Source organism: Oncorhynchus kisutch, linkage group LG13 (assembly GCF_002021735.2).
Source record: "Oncorhynchus kisutch isolate 150728-3 linkage group LG13, Okis_V2, whole genome shotgun sequence".
Lineage (NCBI taxonomy): Eukaryota > Metazoa > Chordata > Actinopteri > Salmoniformes > Salmonidae > Oncorhynchus > Oncorhynchus kisutch.
This window is the reverse complement of record NC_034186.2, coordinates 62,948,595-62,970,073: the sequence shown is the minus strand read 5'-3', so window position 1 is coordinate 62,970,073 and position 21,479 is coordinate 62,948,595. Positions and strand designations below refer to the sequence as shown.

The 21,479-nt window shown below is 43.4% G+C and overlaps 1 protein-coding gene across 2 annotated transcripts; it reads left to right on the top strand.

Moving 5' to 3' along the window:
• The first annotated feature begins 16,433 nt into the window (after positions 1-16,433).
• On the top strand, positions 16,434-21,038 carry LOC109901950 (cyclic AMP-responsive element-binding protein 3-like protein 4). Of its 2 annotated transcripts, none has more exons than XM_020497972.2 (10): positions 16,434-16,646; positions 17,383-17,538; positions 17,706-17,970; positions 18,073-18,215; positions 18,643-18,732; positions 18,948-19,054; positions 19,327-19,395; positions 19,497-19,581; positions 19,678-19,774; positions 19,866-21,038. In XM_020497972.2, exons 2-10 carry the CDS (start codon positions 17,386-17,388, stop codon positions 20,189-20,191), a joined length of 1,335 nt encoding a protein of 444 aa, XP_020353561.1. In that variant the 5' UTR covers positions 16,434-16,646; positions 17,383-17,385; the 3' UTR covers positions 20,192-21,038. The 2 variants fall into 2 exon arrangements, with proteins under 2 accessions (XP_020353561.1, XP_020353562.1); XM_020497973.2 differs by having other exon boundaries at positions 16,437-16,646; positions 17,383-17,523.
• Positions 21,039-21,479: the final 441 nt, after the last annotated feature.

Here is a 21,479-nt window from a genome sequence, read left to right as displayed (position 1 = left end):
TTACTCTAATCTACTCTACCTGTACTCTATTGAATAAAACGTGACTGTCCTACTCCAGCGACTGTGGAGTAGCCATACCAGGCTGTGGTGCAGGGTCGAGTGTGTCAGGGACGGAGGAGGTGATGTGGTCTTTGACTAGCCTCTCAAAGCGTGAGTGCTACGGATTGGGATGATAGTGGACATCTTAAAGCAGGAGGGGATAACGGCCTAAACTAGAGAGATGAAAATGTCCGAAAACACATCAGCTCTGAGGTTGCGGCTCGGGATGCCGTCTGGGCCGGCAGCCTTGCGAGGGTTAACACATTTGAATGAATTACATATGTCCTCTGTGGAGACCTAAGCACGTAGCCTCCTTGGGGATCTCCTTGGCAGATCAGAGTCGTTAACGCTCGAAGTGTGAGAAAAAGGTGTTTACAGTGCCTTGCAAAAGTATTCATCCCCTTGGTGTTTTTCCTATTTTGTTGCATTACAACCTGTAATTTAAATGGATTTCAATTTGGATTTCATACAATGGACATACACAAAATAGTCTACATTGGTGAAGTGAAACGAAAAAATAACTTGTTTAAAAAAATTTTTTACGGAGAAGTGGTGCATGTATATGTATTCACCCACTTTGCTATGAAGCCCCTAAATAAGATCTGGTGCAACCAATTACCTTCAGAAGTCACATAATTAGTTAGATTGCACACAGGTGGACCTTATTCAAAGCTCATCACCAAGCTAAGGAACCTGGGACTAAACACCTCCCTCTGCAACTGGATCCTGGACTTCCTGACATACCGCCCCCATGTGGTGAGGGTAGGTAGCAACCCATCTGCCACGCTGATCCTCAACACTGGAGCTCCCCAGGGGTGCGTGCTCAGTCGCCTCCTGTACTCCCTGTTCACCCACGACTGCATGGCCAGGCACAACTCCAACACCATCATTAAGTTTGCTGATGACACAACAGTGGTAGGCCTGATCACCGACAATGACAAGACAGCCTATAGGGATGAGGTCAGAGACCTGGCCGGGTGGTGCCAGAATAACAACCTATCCCTCAACATAACCAAGACTAAGGAGATGATTGTGGACTACAGGAAAAGGAGCACCGAGCACGTCCCCATTCTCAATCGACGAGGCTGTAGTGGAGCAGGTTGAGAGCTTCAAATTCCTTGGTGTCCACATCAACAACAAACTAGATTTGTCCAAACACACCAAGTTGTGAAGAGGGCACGACAAAGCCTATTCCCCCTCATGAAACTAAGAAACTAAAAAGATTTAGCATGGGTCCTGAAATCCTCAAAAGGTTCTGCAACATCGAGAGCATCCTGACCGGTTGCATCACTGCCTGGTATGGCAATTGCTCGGCCTCCGACCGCAAGGCACTTCAGAGGGTAGTGCGTACGGCCCAGTACATCACTGGGGCAAAGCTGCCTGCCATCCAGGACCTTTACACCAGGCGGTATCAGAGAAAGGCCCTAAAAATTGTCAAAGACCCCAGCCACCCCAGTCATAGACTGTTCTCTCTACTACCGCATGGCAAGAGGTACCGGAGTGCCAAGTCTAGGACAAAAAGGCTTCTCAACAGTTTTTACCCCCAAGCCATAAGACTCCTGAACAGGTAACCAAATGGTTACCCGGGCTATTTGCATTGTGCCCCCCCAACCCCTCTTTTACGCTGTTGCTACTCTCTGTTTATCTTATATGCATAGTCACTTTAACTATACATTCATGTACATACTACCTAAATTGGCCCGACCAACCAGTGCTCCCGCACATTGGCTATCTGCATTGTGTTCCACCACCCGCCAACCCCTCTTTTTACGCTTCTGCTACTCTCTGTTCTTCATATATGCATAGTCACTTTAACAATACCTCCATGTACATACTACCTCAATAAGCCTGATTAACATGTGTCTGTATATAGCCTTGCTACTCTTTTTTCAAATGTCTTTTTACTGTTGTTTTATTTCTTTACTTACCTACACACACACACATACCTTTTTTTCGCACCATTGGTTAGAGCCTGTAAGTAAGCATTCTACACCTGTTGTATTCGGCGCACGTGACAAATAAACTTTGATTTGATTTGTCACATGAACTCAGTAGATATACACCTGTTCTGAAAGGCCCCAGAGTCTGTAACACCACTAAGCAAGGGGCACAAACAAGCAAGCGGCACCATGAAGATCAAGGAGCTCTCCAAACAGGTCAGGAACAAAGTTGTGAAGTACTGGTCAGGGTTGGGTTATAAAAAATATCAGAAACTTTGAACATCCCACAGAGCACCATTAAATCCATTATTAAAAAATGGAAAGAATATGGCACCAAAACATACCTGCCAAGAGAGGGCCGCCCACCAAAACTCACAGACCAGGCAAGGAGGGCGTTAATCAGAGGCAAAAAAATACCAAAGATAACCCTGAAAGAGCTGCAAAGCTCCACAGCGGAGATTGGAGTATCTGTCCATAGGACCACTTTAAGCTGTACACTTCACAGAGCTGAGCTTTATAGAAGAGTGGCCAGAAAAAAAGCCATTGCTTAAGGAAAAAAATAAGCAAACACCGTTGGTGTTCGCCAAAAGGCATGTGGTAGACTCCCCAACCAAATGGAAAGTAGCCGGCAGGTAGCCTAGTGGTTAGAGCGTTGGACTAGTAACTGGAAGGAGCTGACAAGGTAAAAATCTGTTGTTCTGCTCCTGAACAAGGTAGTTAACCCACTGTTCCTAGGCTGTCATTGAAAATAAGAGTTTGTTCTTAACTGACTTGCCTAGTTAAATAGTTGGAAGAAGGTAGATGAGACTAAAATTGAGCTTTTGGGCCATCAAGGAAAACGCTATGTCTGGCGCAAACCCAACACCTCTCATCATTCGGAGAACACCATCCCCACCGTGAAGCATTGCGGTGGCAGCATGTGGGGATGTTTTTCATCAGCAGGGACTGGGAAACTGCTGTAATTGCTGCAAAAGGTGGCTCTACAAATGATTGACTTTGGGGGGATGAATAGTTATGCACTCTCAAGTTTACAGTTTTTTTGTCTTATTTCTTGTTTGTTTCACAATAAAACATATTTTGCATCTTAAAAGTGGTAGGCATGTTGGGTAAATCAAATGATACAAACTTCCAAAAAATACATTTTAATTCCAGGTTGTAAGGCAACAAAACAGCTCATCCGGTAGAGCGGCGTTGGTGTCTGTGACGTGATTGGCTTTCTTTTTGAAATCCATGGATGTTAGACGCCCCTGCCAGATACGTCTTTTGTCAGACCCGCTGAATTGCCCCTCCACTTTGTCCCTATACTAGTGTCTTGTCATCTTAATCTATCTGTATTGATCATATTTATACTGTTTAACCATACAATTGTGCCCGGTCAACTTGCCGTGTTTAAGCAGCATCTCTCTCTTTCAGTTTCCTCACAAGGCTGCCATCAATCCACGCTTTTTTTATTTGGTCATTCAGCAGACACTCGTACAGTGGGGAGAACAAGTATTTGATACACTGCCGATTTTGCAGGTTTTCCTACTTACAAAGCATGTAGAGGTCTGTCATTTTTATCATAGGTACACTTCAACTGTGAGAGACCAAATCTAAAACAAAAATCCAGAAAATCACATTGTATGATTTTTAAGTAATTCATTTGCATTTTATTGCATGACATAAGTATTTGATACATCAGAAAAGCAGAACTACTGGTTGGTAGGTGATCAAATACTTCAGTTGCAGTCATTCCTATATTCTTGTGATAGAATGCTTACTTCATTGAGAATGTATGTGCAGTTGAAATTTGTCCATAGAATCAATGACAGAAAAATACATGTTTTTTACGTCTGTAAATGGTCTTTTTGACATCCATTACAGACGTATTTTTGATGTCCGTATAAGATGTCTTCTAACCTTTCATTCGGCACCTGAAATGCACGTGATGTCAACGTATGGAAAAGTATTTTCAAAGTAATTTTGCTCACTGGGCAATGTATATTATTACTTCCTGTATAGAATAAAAATATCTTGATTGCATAGTATATTGTTCTGTGTTTTTCAAAAGATCACCAACACAATTTTTTTATGTATTTATTGAGGCAGAAATTGCTGATGCCACATCCCAGTTCTTATGAGGTGAGATCATGTGAGATCATAAAGAGGCAAACCTTGCCTTGTATAAAAAAGAGAAAAACAGAGTTCCATGGGGTGTCAGGGTAGCCTAGTGGTTAGAGTGTTGGACTAGTAACTGGAAGCTTGCAAGTTCAAACCCCTGACAAGGCACAAATCTGTCGTTCTGCCCCTGAAGCCATAAATAACTGTCCTATAACTGTCCAATTTATATTTTCCATAATACGAATAAACCACGAAATACAGTATAAAGGACATGAATATATTAAACATATTGTCTGACATTTTGGCTAAAGGCCTGGTTTGGAATTCAGTATGTAGATACAGCTTTTGAATTTACAGTGTTATTATATGTACATGAATGCTCAACGACACAATCCGACACACCGGATCCAAGATGGCGTAGCAGTAGGATGTTTGTCTTTGTTTTATCCCATATCTTATCCTGTGTAAATAGCCGGTCTATTTTGTATATATCTTAATCTCACTTTCTATCTACGAACTAAATATACTTTCTTGCAACCAGCCTCACTCAATGTGGTACGGCTCTGCTATTTTTATTCCTTATAACTGGAACTTCCATCAGGAGCTAGCCAACTAACTAGCTACTAGTCCTTGTTAGCCATCAAATCAAATTCAAATCAAATTTATTTATATAGCCCTTCGTACATCAGCTGATATCTCAAAGTGCTGTACAGAAACCCAGCCTAAAACCCCAAACAGCAAGCAATGCAGGTGTAGAAGCACGGTGGCTAGGAAAAACTCCATAGAAAGCCCAAAACCTAGGAAGAAACCTAGAGAGGAACCAGGCTATGTGGGGTGGCCAGTCCTCTTCTGGCTGTGCCGGGTGGAGATTATAACAGAACATGGCCAAGATGTTCAAATGTTCATAAATGACCAGCATGGTCGTATAATAATAAGGCAGAACAGTTGAAACTGGAGCAGCAGCACGGTCAGATGGACTGGGGACAGCAAGGAGTCATCATGTCAGGTAGTCCTGGGGCATGGTCCTAGGGCTCAGGTCCTCCGAGAGAGAGAAAAAAAGAGAGAATTAGAGAGAGCATATGTGGGGTGGCCAGTCCTCTTCTGGCTGTGCCGGGTGGAGATTATAACAGAACATGGCCAAGATGTTCAAATGTTCATAAATGATCAGCATGTTCGAATAATAAGAAGGCAGAACAGTTGAAACTGGAGCAGCAGCACGGCCAGGTGGACTGGGGACAGCAAGGAGTCATCATGTCAGGTAATCCTGGGGCATGGTCCTAGGGCTCAGGTCCTCCGAGAGAGAGAAGGAGAGAATTAGAGAACGCACACTTAGATTCACACAGGACACCGAATAGGACAGGAGAAGTACTCCAGATATAACAAACTGACCCTAGCCCCCCGACACATAAACTAGTGCAGCATAAATACTGGAGGCTGAGACAGGAGGGGTCAGGAGACACTGTGGACCCATCCGAGGACACCCCCGGACAGGGCCAAACAGGAAGGATATAACCCCACCCACTTTGCCAAAACACAGCCCCCACACCACTAGAGGGATATCTTCAACCACCAACTTACCATCCTGAGACAGGGCCGAGTATAGCCCACAAAGATCTCTGCCATGGCACAACCCAAGGGGGGGCGCCAACCCAGACAGGATGACCACATCAGTGAATCAACCCACTCAGGTGACGCACCCCTTCCAGGGACGGCATGAGAGAGCCCCAGTAAGCCAGTGACTCAGCCCCTGTAATAGGGTTAGAGGCATAGAATCCCAGTGGAAAGAGGGGAACCGGCCAGGCAGAGACAGCAAGGGCGGTTCGTTGCTCCAGCGCCTTTCCGTTCACCTTCCCACTCCTGGGCCAGAATACACTCAATCATATGACCCACTGAAGAGATGAGTCTTCAGTAAAGACTTAAAGGTTGAGACCGAGTTTGCGTCTCTGACATGGGTAGGCAGACCGTTCCATAAAAATGGAGCTCTATAGGAGAAAGCCCTGCCTCCAGCTGTTTGCTTAGAAATTCTAGGGACAATTAGGAGGCCTGCGTCTTGTGACCGTAGCGTACGTGTAGGTATGTACGGCAGGACCAAATCAGAGAGATAGGTAGGAGCAAGCCCATGTAATGCTTTGTAGCAGTAAAACCTTGAAATCAGCCCATGCTTTGACAGGAAGCCAGTGTAGAGAGGCTAGCACTGGAGTAACATGATCAAATTTTTGGGTTCTAGTCAGGATTCTAGCAGCCGTATTTAGCACCAACTGAAGTTTATTTAGTGCTTTATCCGGGTAGCCGGAAAGTAGAGCATTGCAGTAGTCTAACCTAGAAGTGACAAAAGCATGGATAAATTTTTCTGCCACATTTTTGAACAGAAAGTTTCTGATTTTTGCAATGTTACGTAGATGGAAAAAAGCTGTCCTTGAAATGGTCTTGATATGTTCTTCAAAAGAGAGATCAGGGTCCAGAGTAATGCCGAGGTCCTTCACAGTTTTATTTGAGACGACTGTACAACCATTAAGATTAATTGTCAGATTCAACAGAAGATCTCTTTGTTTCTTGGGACCTAGAACAAGCATCTCTGTTTTGTCCAAGTTTAAAAGTAGAAAGTTTGCAGCCATCCACTTCCTTATGTCTGAAACACATGCTTCTAGCAAGGGCAATTTTGGGGCTTCACCATGTTTCATTGAAATGTACAGCTGTGTGTCATCCCCATAGCAGTGAAAGTTAACATTATGTTTTCGAATAACATCCCCAAGAGGTAAAATATATAGTGAAAACAATAGTGGTCCTAAAACGGAACCTTGAGGAACACCGAAAATTACAGTTGATTTGTCAGAGGACAAACCATTCACAGAGACAAACTGATATATTTCCGACAGATAAGATCTAAACCAGGCCAGAACTTGTCCGTGTAGACCAATTTGGGTTTCCAATCTCTCCAAAAGAATGTGGTGATCGATGGTATCAAAAGCAGCACTAAGGTCTAGGAGCACGAGGACAGATGCAGAGCCTCGGTCCGATGCCATTAAAATGTCATTTACCACCTTCACAAGTGCCGTCTCAGTGCTATGATGGGGTCTAAAACCAGACTGAAGCATTTCGTATACATTGTTTGTCTTCAGGAAGGCAGTAAGTTGCTGTGCAACAGCCTTTTCTAAAAAATTTGAGAGGAATGGAAGATTCGATATAGGCCGATAGTTTTTTTATATTTTTTGGATCAAGGTTTGGCTTTTTCAAGAGAGGCTTTATTACTGCCACTTTTAGTGAGTTTGGTACACATCCGGTGGATAGAGAGCCGTTTATTATGTTCAACATAGGAGGGCCAAGCACAGGAAGCAGCTCTTTCAGTAGTTTAGTTGGAATAGGGTCCAGTATGCAGCTTGAAGGTTTAGAGGCCATGATTATTTTCATCATTGTGTCAAGAGATATATTACTAAAACACTTGAGCGTCTCTCTTGATCCTAGGTCCTGGGAGAGTTGTGCAGACTCAGGACAACTGAGCTTTGAAGGAATACGCAGATTTAAAGAGGAGTCCGTAATTTGCTTTCTAATAATCATAATCTTTTCCTCAAAGAAGTTCATGAATTTATCACTGCTAAAGTGAAAGTCATACTCTCTTGGGGAATGCTGCTTTGTAGTTAGCTTTGCGACAGTATCAAAAAGGAATTTCGGATTGTTCTTATTTTCCTCAATTAAGTTTGAAAAATAGGATGATCGAGCAGCAGTAAGGGCTCTTCGGTACTGCACGGTACTGTCTTTCCAAGCTAGTCGGAAGACTTCCAGTTTTAGGTGTGGCGCCATTTCCGTTCCAATTTTCTGGAAGCTTGCTTCAGAGCTCGGGTATTTTCTGTGTACCAGGGAGCTAGTTTCTTATGAGATGCCATGGCTAGCAGTCTTCAGTCAGCCTTAGCTCGGACAACACCTGTCAGTCTGCACAGCGCGATATCAACCCAGAACATATCGGACTGCTTCTCTCTACCACAACACCGGATTCCTGCCGCTCTGGATCATTACACCGGATCATCACAGCTAGCTAGCTGCAAATGAGTGGCTACTGTTAGCTAACACCTCTGTCCCGAAGCAAGGACCATCTAGCCTTGAGCTAGCCTCGAGCTAGGCCCATTTGGCAGTTAATTCTAGGGATACAATACCTCCGCTATTCTGTTACGATGTTGCCGAAGAACCATCTACAAGCCCCGGCCCGCTAGCTTTTCTGAACGCTGTGTCCCCTGCTCGTAGTAAGTGACTACAGAACGGCACCCTGGCTCACCTATTGCTTCTCAATTGCCCCTATGATCACTCGGCTGTTTTGGCTAGTTCTTATTGTTTTATTTCACTGTAGAGCCCTCAAGCCCGCTCAAAATGCCTTAGATAGCTCTTTTGTCCAACCCCAAACACATGCGGAGACCTCACCTAGCTTAACTGGTGCCTCCAGAGGCGAAACCTCTCCCATCACCACTCAACGCCTAGGTTTACCTCCACTGTACTCACATCCTACCATTCAATTGTCTGTACATTATGCCCTGAATCTATTCACCCAGAAATCTGCTCCTTTTATTCTCTGTCCCCAACATACTAGACGACTAGTTCTTATAGCCTTTAGCCATACCCTCATCATACTCCTCCTCTGTTCCTCTGGTGATGTAGTGGTTAACCCAGGCCCTGTAGCCCCCAGTTCCACTCCTATTCCCCAGGCGCTTTCATTTGATGACTTCTGTAATTGTAAAAGCCTTGGTTTCATGCATGTTAACATCAGAAGCCACCTCCCGAAGTTTGTTTTATTCACTGCTTTAGCACACTCCGCCAACCCTGATGTCTTTGCAGTGTCTGACACTCTAGACCCAAATTGTTATAGACCTATATCTATCCTACCCTGCCTTTTCTAAAGACTTCGAAAGCCAAGTTAACAAACAGATCACCGACCATTTCGAATCCCACCATGCCTTATCCGCTATGCAATCTCGTTTCCAAGCTGGTCATGGGTGCACCTCCTAAATGATATCCTAAATGATATCATAACCGCCATCGATAAAAGACAATACAGTGCAGCCGTCTTCATCGGCCGGGCCAAGGCTTTCGACACTGTCAATCACTGCATTCTTATCGGCAGACTCAACAGCCTTGGTTTCTCAAATGACTGCCTCGCCTGGTTCACCTACTACTTCTCTGATAGAGTTCAGTGTGTCAAATCTGAGTGCCTGTTGTCCGGACTTCTGGAAGTCTCTATGGGGGTACCACAGGGTTCAATTCTCGGGCAGACTCTCTTCTCTGTATACATCAATGATGTCGTTCTTGCTGCTGGTGATTCTCTGATCCACCTCTACGCAGACGACACCATTCTGTATACTTCTAGCCCTTCTTTGGACACTGTGTTAACTAACCTCCAGACGAGCTTCAATGCCATACAACTCTCCTTCCGTGGCCTCCAACTGTTCTTAATGCAAGTAAAACTAAATGCTTGCTTTTCAACCAATTGCTGCCCGCACCCGCCTGCCCGTCTAGCATTACTACTCTGGACGGTTCTGACTTATAAAATGTGGACAACTACAAATACCTAGGTGTCTGGTTAGACTGTAAGCTCTCCTTCCAGACTCACATTAAGCATCTCCAATCCAAAATTAAATCTAGAATCGGCTTCCTATTTTGCAACAATGCGTCCTTCACTCATGCTGCCACACATACCCTCATAAAACTGACTATCCTACCGATCCTTGACTTCGGCGATGTCATTTACAAAATAGCCTCAAACACTCTACATAGATTACATCCAATTTGCTATCACAGTGCCATCCGTTTTGTCACCAAAGCCCCATATACTACCCACCTCTGCGACCTGTATGCTTTCGTTGGCTGGCCCTCGCTTCATATTTGTTGCCAAACCCACTGGCGCCAGGTCATCTATAAGTCTTTGCTAGGTAAAGCCTCGCCTTTTTTCAACTCACTGGTCACCATAGCAGCACCCACCCGTAGAACGCGCTCCAGCAGGTATATTTCACTTTGGGGATGCTGGCCTTCTAGGCAGAGTTCCTCTGTCCAGTGTCTGTGTTCTTTTGCTCGTCTTAATATTTTATTTTTATTGGCCTCTTCACTGTTGACATTGAGACTGGTGTTTTGCGGGTACTATTTAATAAAGCTGCCAGTTGAGGACTTGTGAGGCATCTGTTTCTCAAACTAGACACTCTAATGTACTTGTCCTCTTGCTCAGTTGTGCACTGGGGCTTCCCACTCCTCTTTCTATTCTGGTTGGAGCCAGTTTAGAGCCAGCCTTCATTTCTCAGAAAAAGAATAGACTGACGAGTTTCAGAAGAAAGTGCTTTGTCTCTGGCCATTTTGAGACTTTAATCGAACCCACAAATGCTGATGCTACAGATACTCAACTAGTCGAAAGAATTACAGTTTTATTGCTTCTTTAATCAGAACAACAGTTTTCAGCTGTGCTAACATAATTACAAATGGGTTTTCTAATGATCAATTAGCCTTTTAAAATTATAAACTTAAATTACCTAACACAATGTGCCATTTTTTTATTTTTTTATTTCACCTTTATTTAACCAGGTAGGCAAGTTGAGAACAAGTTCTCATTTACAATTGCGACCTGGCCAAGATAAAGCAAAGCAGTTTGACACATACAACAACACAGAGTTACACATGGAGTAAAACTGTAAGGGATTTCCTCCTCTTCTTCCGAAGAGGAGAGGCGAAAAGGATCGGAGGACCAATATGCGGCGTGGTAAGTGTCCATGGTTCTTTTAATACGAAATAGTACACATGAACAACTGAATACAAAAAACAATAAACGTGGAATGACCGAAACCCAAAACAGTACCGTGTGGTGAAAAACACAGACACGGAAACAAACACCCACAAACGCACAGTGAAACCCAGGCTACCTAAGTATGATTCTCAATCAGAGACAACTAATGACACCTGCCTCTGATTGAGAACCATACTAGGCCCGAAACATAGAAATCCCCAAATCATAGAAAAACAAACATAGACTGCCCACTCCAACTCACGCCCTGACCATACCAAATAATGACAAAACAAAGGAAATAAAGGTCAGAACGTGACAAAAACAAACATACAGTCAATAATACAGTAGAAAAATAAGTCTATATACGATGTGAGCAAATGAGGGGAGATAAGGGAGGTAAAGGCAAAAAAAAGGCAATGGTGGCGAAGTAAATACAATATAGCAAGTAAAACACTGGAATGGTAGATTTGCAGTGGAAGAATGTGCAAAGTAGATACAGTAGGGGAAAAGGTAGTTGTTTGGTCTAAATTATAGATGGGCTATGTACAGGTGCAGTAATCTGTGAGCTGCTCTGACAGCTGGTGCTGAAAGCTAGTGAGGGAGATAAGTGTTTCCAGTTTCAGAGATTTTTGTAGTTCGTTCCAGTCACTGTCCCGGAGAGAACTGGAAGGAAAGGCGGCCAAAGGAAGAATTGGTTTTGGGGGTGACCAGAGAGATATACCTGCTGGAGCGCGTGCTACAGGTGGGTGCTGCCATGGTGACCAGCGAGCTGAGATAATGGGGGACTTTACCTAGCAGGGTCTTGTGGATGACCTGGAGCCAGTGGGTTTGGCGACGAGTATGAAGCGCGGGCCAGCCAATGTGAGCGTACAGGTCGCAGTGGTGGGTAGTATATGGGGCTTTGGTGACAAAATGGATGGCACTGTGATAGACTGCATCCAATTTATTGAGTAGGGTATTAGAGGCTATTTTGTAAATGACATCGCGGAAGTCGAGGATCGGTAGGATGGTCAGTTTTACGAGGGTATGTTTGGCAGCATGAGTGAAGGATACTTTGTTTGCGAAATAGGAAGCCAATTCTAGATTTAACTTTGGATTGGAGATGTTTGATGCGAGTCTGGAAGGAGAGTTTACAGTCTAACCACACACCTAGGTATTTGTAGTTGTCCACATTTTCTAAGTCACAACCGTCCAGAGTAGTAATGCTAGACAGGCAGGCGGGTGCGGGCAGCGATTGGTTGAAAAGCATGCATTTAGTTTTACTTGCATTAAGAGCAGTTGGAGGCCACGGAAGAAGAGTTGTATGGCATTGAAGCTCGTCTGGAGTGTTGTTAACACAGTGTCCAAAGAAGGGCCAGAAGTATACAGAATGGTGTCGTCTGCATAGAGGTGGATCAGTGACTCACCAGCAGCAAGAGCGACATCATTGATGTATACAGAGAAGAGAGTCGGCCCAAGAATTGAACCCTGTGGCACCCCCATAGAGACTGCCAGAGGCCCAGACAACAGGCCCTCAGATTTGACACACTGAACTCTATCAGAGAAGTAGTTGGTAAACCAGGCGAGGGAATCATTTGAGAAACCAAGGCTATCGAGTCTTCCGATGAGGATGTGGTGATTGACAGAGTCAAAAGCCAGGTCAATGAATACGGCTGCACAGTATTGTTTCTTATCGATGGTGGTTAAGATATCGTTTAGGACCTTGAGCGTGGCTGAGGTGCACCCATGACCAGCTCTGAAACCAGATTGCATAGCGGAGAAGGTGTAGTGGGATTCGAAATGGTCGGTAATCTGTTTGCTGACTTGGCTTTCGAAGACCTTAGAAAGGCAGGGTAGGATAGATATAGGTCTGTAGTAGTTTGGGTCTAGAGTGTCCCCCCCTTTGAAGAGGGGGATGACCGCAGCTGCTTTCCAATCTTTGGGAATCTCAGACGACACAAAAGAGAGGTTGAACAGGCTAGTAATAAGGGTTGCAACAATTTTGGCAGATAATTTTAGAAAGAAAGGGTCCAGATTGTCTAGCCCGGCTGATTTGTAGGGGTCCAGATTTTGCAGCGCTTTCAGAACATCAGCTGACTGGATTTGGGAGAAGGAGAAATGGGGAATGCTTGGGTGAGTTGCTGTGAGGGGTACAGTGCAGTTGACCGGGGTAGGGGTAGCCAGGTGGAAAGCATGGCCAGCCGTAGAAAAATGCTTATTGTAATTCTTAATTATAGTGGATTTATCGGTGGTGACAGAGTTTCCTATCCTCAGTGCAGTGGGCAGCTGGGAGGAGGTGTTTTTATTCTCCATGGACTTTACAGTGTCCCAGAACTTTTTTGAGTTTGTGTTGCAGGAAGCAAATTTCTGCTTGAAAAGCTAGCCTTGGCTTTTCTAACTGCCTGTGTATATTGGTTTCTAACTTCCCTGAAAAGTTGCATATCACGGGGGCTTTTCGATGCTAATGCAGAACGCCATAGGATGTTTTTGTGTTGGTTAAGGGCAGTCAGGTCTGGAGAGAACCAAGGGCTATATCTGTTCCTGGTTCTACATTTCTTGAATGGGGCATGCTTACAGTGCCTTGCGAAAGTATTCGCCCCCCTTGAACTTTGCGACCTTTTGCCACATTTCAGGCTTCAAACATAAAGATATAAAACTGTATTTTTTTGTGAAGAATCAACAACAAGTAGGACACAATCATGAAGTGGAACGACATTTATTGGATATTTCAAACTTTTTTAACAAATCAAAAACTGAAAAATTGGGCGTGCAAAATTATTCAGCCCCCTTAAGTTAATATTTTGTAGTGCCACCTTTTGCTGCGATTACAGCTGTAAGTCGCTTGGGGTATGTCTCTATCAGTTTTGCACATCGAGAGACTGAAATTTTTTCCCATTCCTCCTTGCAAAACAGCTCGAGCTCAGTGAGGTTGGATGGTGAGCATTTGTGAACAGCAGTTTTCAGTTCTTTCCACAGATTCTCGATTGGATTCAGGTCTGGACTTTGACTTGGCCATTCTAACACCTGGATATGTTTATTTTTGAACCATTCCATTGTAGATTTTGCTTTATGTTTTGGATCATTGTCTTGTTGGAAGACAAATCTCCGTCCCAGTCTCAGGTCTTTTGCAGACTCCATCAGGTTTTCTTCCAGAATGGTCCTGTATTTGGCTCCATCCATCTTCCCATCAATTTTAACCATCTTCCCTGTCCCTGCTGAAGAAAAGCAGGCCCAAACCATGATGCTGCCACCACCATGTTTGACAGTGGGGATGGTGTGTTCAGGGTGATGAGCTGTGTTGCTTTTACGCCAAACGTTATGTTTTGCATTGTTGCCAAAAAGTTCAATTTTGGTTTCATCTGAGCACCTTCTTCCACATGTTTGGTGTGTCTCCCAGGTGGCTTGTGGCAAACTTTAAACAACACTTTTTATGGATATCTTTAAGAAATGGCTTTCTTCTTGCCACTCTTCCAAAAAAATACAGTTTTATATCTTTATGTTTGAAGCCTGAAATGTGGCAAAAGGTCGCAAAGTTCAAGGGGGCCGAATACTTTCGCAAGGCACTGTATTTATGATGGTGAGGAAGGCATTTAAAAAAATAACCAGGCATCCTCTACTGACGGGATGAGGTCAATATCCTTCCAGGATACCCGGGCCATGTCGATTAGAAAGGCCTGCTCGCTGAAGTGTTTCAGGGAGCGCTTGACAGTGATGAGTGGAGATCGCTTGACCGCTGACCCATTGCGGATGCAGGCAATGAGGCAGTGATCGCTGAAATCTTGGTTGAAAACACCAAAGGTGTATTTAGAGGGCAAGATGGTTAGGATGATATCTATGAGGGTGCCCGTGTTAACGGCTTTGGGGTGGTACCTGGTAGGTTCATTGATCATTTGTGAGATTGAAGGCATCATGCTTAGATTGTAGGATGGCTGGGGTGTTAAGCATGTTCCAGTTTAGGTCACCTAGCAGCACGAGCTCTGAAGATAGATGGGGGGCAATCAGTTCACATATGGTGTCCAGAGCACAGCTGGGGGCAGAGGGTGGTCTATAGCAGGCGGCAACGGTGAGAGACTTGTTTTTAGAGAGTTGGATTTTTAATAGTACAAGTTCAAATTAGAACACAGGAGTGATGGTTGCTGATAATGGGCCTCTGTACGCCTATGTAGATATTCCATTTAAAAAATCTGCTGTTTCCTGTTACAATAGTCATTTGCAACATTAACAATGTCTACACTGTATTTCTGATCAATTTGATGTTATTTTAATGGACAAAAAATTTGCTTTTCTTTCAAAAACAAGGACATTTCTAAGTGACCCTAAACTTTTGAATGGTAGTGTATAATTGTAAATTACACAACTAGAGAATGTTATATGTCAAATGACTGGGCCTCAGAACTGTGGCCATCAAGGACTACAGTTGTGCACGTCCCTGCTCAATACAAACCACACTTGCATGCAAGCTATGTAGGCCTACCTCTTTGGCCAACAGGTGATATCTATACAGTTTTTCAGGTGTTGGGTCGTGTCCTCGGCACAGTCTTCGGGCAAGTGACCTGTGGAAAGTGACTGCAGGAATACACTGTCACATATCTCTGGATGGCACCAGTAATCCCCTGGCCACTCACACTAGGAGCCACCCACAGCCCTTGCACCACAATGGTCTCCCCACCATCCACCAGCAGGACAGACTCTAACGCCACCTACAGGGTAAAGGGAATGATACAATTTCACAAAGTTACATTCAAGATCGCAACATTTGGCTGCCTTTTCCATTCTTGATCAGTCAATCAACTACAAAGAATGGTGAGACAAAAAGATAAGTGTCTATTGAAAATAGATAAGTGCACAGAGAGCAGTGAACACATACAAAGATTGACTCACCACCCTGCTATCCATTTTTGCAAGGAACACCAACCGACCAGGCTCTTCCAGCCATCATTGACGTGCCAGCCATATATTACAAACCATCAACACTGCTTTGAGATATCCATGACCTGTTCAAAGTCAGAACTCCAGATGGTGTGACACACTTTTAGATTTTGCCATGATCCTTTGATTTTGCTCTGACTTTCCTACTGCAAAAACGTCTCAATAGAGAAGGTTGGCAAAAGTCAAGGTCTTTTGAGTTCAATACGATACTGTAACTGTTCTTTTCCAGTATGTCCAGTACAATATCTAATTCACTGCTACATTGTGCCCACGAAGTATTCACACATAAATTGCCCTGCCGAATCAAAGGGGTTCACTGTGTGTAACAGTGATAACACTAAGTAAAACTGAAATGATAACTTAAAAACACAAAATATAAATATTCATTAACAAACGTATAGCTTATTAGACACATTTCCACTTCCTGAACACATATTACTTAAATAAAAAGCATACAGCCTTTTCTTAGTAAAACACAAAAGTAAAAAAGAAATAAATAAAGTGGGAGGGACTTCGTTTTTTTTTTGACGTTTATGAACTGTACAACGTTGGTGTAAATGTACTGATTTATAAAAGGGACATGTTTTTGCAGTATGGAATAAGTAAGACACAGAGAGAAATCCACATACTCTATTAGTTAGTGATTTTAGAGCCAACGGTTGCGTACAGGCGACGCACATCCGCCGTGCCAGTATGGTTATTCGCACTCCGGGATGATTGACATGAGAATTGCCAGCTGGATTTTTGGGAGAAATGCGTCTTACACTGGTTGATCTTTAAACACTACTCGTCTGCATTTTTCTCCTCACGTTGGGCCTTCTATTGTTGTAATGCTCTTGAAGTAGACCTATATATATATATATACTATATTCGGAAGAATCATCGCTTCTGAAAACAGCAGCAGACAAGTAAGTTGTTTGTGGTGTCATGAAGCTATAGTTGGAGAGTACAATGTAACACTTGTTTATCCTGCTTGACAGGGAACGGAATCCTATACATGACCGAGGTATCGTGTCAAACTCAACATCTAATACGAACCAAGAAGGCATTCGTTTGCGAATGTTGAATTTTAATGGATAAACTTTATTTAAGTTCCGGCACTTAATAGCGTGAGATCATTATCTGAACACTTGGCTGACATATTCAGGCAATAGCCTACGATATAGAAAACATACGTATAGACAGACTATAGTTTATTAAAGACTACTGGTGTGGGTCACGTGATATTATTATTTCTGCTAGCCTAACTAGTAGGCCTACATATTAAATATAATGCCAAAAAAGGATAATAGTTGTGATTTTATGAGGGGGTACAATTGCTATTGAGAAAGCCTATCCGTTTTTAATACAACTGTGTGTGTTTGTGCGTGCGTGCACCAGGATGCTGATATCCTCTTGCGAAAGGACTCCCACTGATCAAACAGTAATAATAGATATAGCTCCACCCTTTAACAGCTCTCTGAGCAGTTGCCACACCTTCTTCATGCTTTATAAATCTCCACTTACAACAACATAGATATGAGTTTCAAACACTTTAATAACAAAGAGTTGTAACATTGACAGTGCCATAAGAGAAGTACACAAAAGTGAACTGAATTGATAAATATTTTGTAATACTTCTAACTGCTGTTTTGTTTCTTCTAGGACATGGATATAGAGAATGGAGAGATGTTTTTCTGTCACAAAGAGGACAGTATAACAGAGGAGAGTTGGGGACTGGAAGGGCCATTTTCTTGCTCTGATGTCATCTATGCTGGCTCTGAAAAACCCCTAGATGAATGCACGGTAGACCCCCAAAGTGTGCGGATGGTTTCCCATTATAACTAGTTGTACAATATAGTGAGCCAAGTTGTAAAGACCTGGGGCAATATTTACTCAACTTTATTTATTAAAACATTATTAACATGTAATAATGTATTATACCCATTTGCTTAAAGTATTACCTAATTCCTCTCCATATGTTACAGGGTTTAAACGACAGCGAGCCAGAGGATGTGCTTTATGCCATCAATCCAAATGACGTCTTCCCTACCAGAGACCCAGTGGAGACCTCCTCAGAGAGCGACAGTGGCATCTCTGAGGAACCCTGCTCCAAGAGCCCCCTAACTGCCACGGTGGACCCCTCTCAGGTCCCCACAACTATCTATCAGGTGGTCTATGACATCAGCACCCTGGCCAACATCAAGACGGAGCCAGAGCAGCATAGTGTTGATGTCATTTCCATAGAACTGGGTGAGTGTGTGTGTGTGTGTACGCTAGCGCACACGCATCTGTGTGTGTGAGTCCATGTGTGTTGGGCGGGAATTTACTCTCTTTTCCTATGTCTTCTGCTAGATGATTGGAGTTCTCAGATGTTGATCTCGGAGTCCTGTATCGTCAACGAGTTACCCCTAGTATCCGCTGGTAGATTTGACCATGGTCATCTTTCTACCCACTCTGGTACCACCTCAGGCCCCACCAGTCCAGACAGCCCGCTGGTGAGACTTAAAAGGGGCAAGTTGACTCCAAAATAAGAGTTTTTGATATTTTCACACCACAAAAGTGGTCTTATGCCAAGAAAAGTCCATATTCAATGGCATCTGTTGTGAAGATCCCGCTGTATGCATTAGGACAAAGCTGCAGGGCTCAATCCCAAATGAATAGGGAATGTTTTTACCATCTAATTAGATGTAATTACATAGTGACAATCTTTCCCGCTGATTTATACAGGAGGCCTGCAAATTTATTGTAAAGATGTGGTGAAATCCATAGGCATCAATCCCTAATGAATGGAGAAGATATGCACAATAAGAAGATAGTGGGGGAGGGGATTGTTAGTCTGAGACCCCGGTGGTTGTTCAAGTGTCTCTCTATGGGATTATGGCGGTGAGGATTATAAACACAATATCCTCTTTTCCTGATCAGCTTTACCCTGACCTCACACTGACTGAGGAGGAGCAGAAACTGCTGAACCAAGAGGGGATCTCTCTGCCCAACAACCTGCCCCTCACCAAGGTCAGACATACACACACAGTAGATGGTACACTATTCTATGTACCCCAAATCCATTACTTCCCTGCGTGCACTTGGACTACATTACTTTTGCATAACAACTTTGACATAACAAATGACTTTGCTGTATATTTTATATGATTTGACTGAAATTGACTGAAATTGTTTATCTCTGAGTTGAATTGCATCTAAATGTACTGGACTGAATTCCCTTCTAGGCTGAGGAACGGATTCTGAAAAAAGTGAGACGCAAAATACGCAACAAACAGTCAGCCCAAGACAGCCGTCGCAGGAAGAAGGACTATGTGGATGGGCTTGAGAGCAGGTGAGGCCTGAGGCTTCAATTTGGCTCCATGAAAATTGGACCCACTTTGTAGTCCATGGTGGATAATATTCTCTATAAACAAGTCACTTGCATTTCCTTAGCATTTTCATTTGTGTTACAACAGTGAGGCATGTGCAGTAGGAAGTCCTGACAATGGGTCCTTCTGTTCCATTCTGCCACTGAGTTATTTTTGACTCTCCCCAATGGTGTGACACTGTCGGACAGTAGGAATACTTTTCTGTCAGTGACCCTAGGTATTTTCTGTGTCTCAGGGCAGCAGCTTGCTCAGTGCAAAACAAAGAGCTGCAGAGGACCGTGGAACAGCTGGAGAAACACAACATGTAAGTTAATTGGCTAACATCACCTTTTTGCACTGATGATGCTCAATGAAGATGTTTGTGTCTTGTTAGCTCTGGTGTTTTTATAATATCTCCATGCACAGGTCTCTCCTGGCTCAGCTGCGCAGACTACAGTCGCTGATCAAGCAGACGGTCACTAAAGCAGCACAGACCAGCACCTGCGTCATGGTGAGATCAACATGTCTTTCATCCATGCCTTTGGGTACTTTCAGGGTGATCTTAAAAAAAAATGAATTTGAACGTGTGTCTGTTGTTTCCCATCAGATTATCCTCTTCTCTCTGGGCCTCATCATCTTCCCAAGTTACAGCCCCTTCAACTGGGGCTCCTCATCCATAGAAGAGGACTATACACCAAAAGGAGGTTAGTTATCCATTTAGGAATTAATAATGGATCATTTTTCTTCTGAAAACGATGAAAGTTAAATAGCCTTCCCTCTTCTTTACCGTTTCAGTTATCTCCAGAAGCATCCTCACAGATCCTGCTTCATCCTTGCAAGCTGCTGAGGATGTGGACAACCGTATCATTCAGCCCGATACCCTACCAGTTTCCCGTGACCTCAGCCAATCAGATCCCCCGGATGCTTCCATAATACTAAAGCAACCAATAGAAAGTCCCAAAATCACTGACATTGAGGATGTGGCCCTGGAGGAGAGCCAACCAGGGAACAGCTCGACTCTGGATGAAGGGCAGACTGAACCTCTGGCCCTGGTGTCAGCAACAGGAAAAGGGAGCGCAAGCCTTGACCCCACCAAACCAGCCCACACTGATGAGATGTAGACATTGTTGATTAACTAGTTTGACTACATTCCATTTGCTTTATAGAGCTCTTCAAAGCTCCTTGAATTCATTATGAACAATGGACAAGTCCAATATGCTGCCCCATTACCACATTGGTTTTCAACAAGACCCCTTTGGGTGCCTTCAATGCTTAACCATTGCCTTACTCTTTTTTGGTGCTGTGGTGCAAACAAAGTTTAATCTGGGATTCGGTGGAATGGTCTTCAAAATGGGTAAATTTTTTTTGACTGTTTTGACTTTTCTATTTAAGCACCACTTCTTAATGTTTGTATGGTAAAGATTTCAGTACATTTCTAACTTTGAACTCCGAGGAGTTAGTTAGTACATCCTGTGGGAAGGATGAAGGTTGTTAGATTGTAGCCTCAAAAACACCACAGATATGAATATATTGTTTTGGCTATGCATTCTTTAAGCAAGTCTTAGTGTACACCACACACACACTCCTTGAAAGTGAGCCTACACCGATGGATTATGTTTTGGACTAACTAACTACTCGTGTGCAAACTGTTTGTGAAACTGCCTAGCTAGTTTCTGACTGGCATCTGTGCTTAATGTAGTTTGCAGCTCCCATAACTGAATGCTGAGAGACTCATTTGGCACTGTAAGCAAACTGTCTTTTGCGTGCACTTAAAAATGTCCTTTGGCCCTCATTCAGTTAAGAGGTAAACAGTGTGTACAATCCAAACATGTCCTTATCTTAAGCATGGAATTGTGGTCCAAATGTATACTCTTCACAGAACTTGCTATCCTAATTTTAGTGGTTGCTGGTGTCCTATTTTATGTGCTTTACTTTACTTTTTATATTTATTAAATGGGAACAATACTGGTTTTGCTTTATCGTAATTATATAGCCTACCTAAAGTTTGAGTATTCAGAGCATTGAAGAAATCCATTAAAAAATGTATTGACAACTGCCATAACTATGCTTGCCCTAAGGATAATCTCATGCTTTTGAAGGCTGTTGAAGATGACGAGTTCCAAAAAATCAAACATGAACTCTGACATCGTGGCTACCCTCTCCTTACTCATCAACTCCAGGTCTGACGCCATTGAGACAATGGTAGGCGCAAACACCGTGGTTATCAAAGGCTTGAAAAAGACTGGAGTTTGCATGTCTTGTAATCAAGGATGTCAAAATGGGAGTGGCTAAAGTTGAAAACGTGTGTTAAATGTGGAACAGAATAACAATGTCTACCATAGACGTCTCACTGATCTGGAGCAATACACAAGAAGATGGAACCTGAGACTCTATGGTGTGCCAGAGGTG

Excerpts from the sequence above, each read along its gene's own strand:
- LOC109901950 (XM_020497972.2), top strand. The coding sequence starts at position 17,386 with ATGGATATAGAGAATGGAGAGATGTTTTTCTGTCACAAAGAGGACAGT. Across the intron at positions 17,971-18,072 it reads TGTCATTTCCATAGAACTGG|ATGATTGGAGTTCTCAGATG; the intron begins GTGAGTGTGTGT and ends GTCTTCTGCTAG. Across the intron at positions 19,055-19,326 it reads GTGGATGGGCTTGAGAGCAG|GGCAGCAGCTTGCTCAGTGC; the intron begins GTGAGGCCTGAG and ends TCTGTGTCTCAG.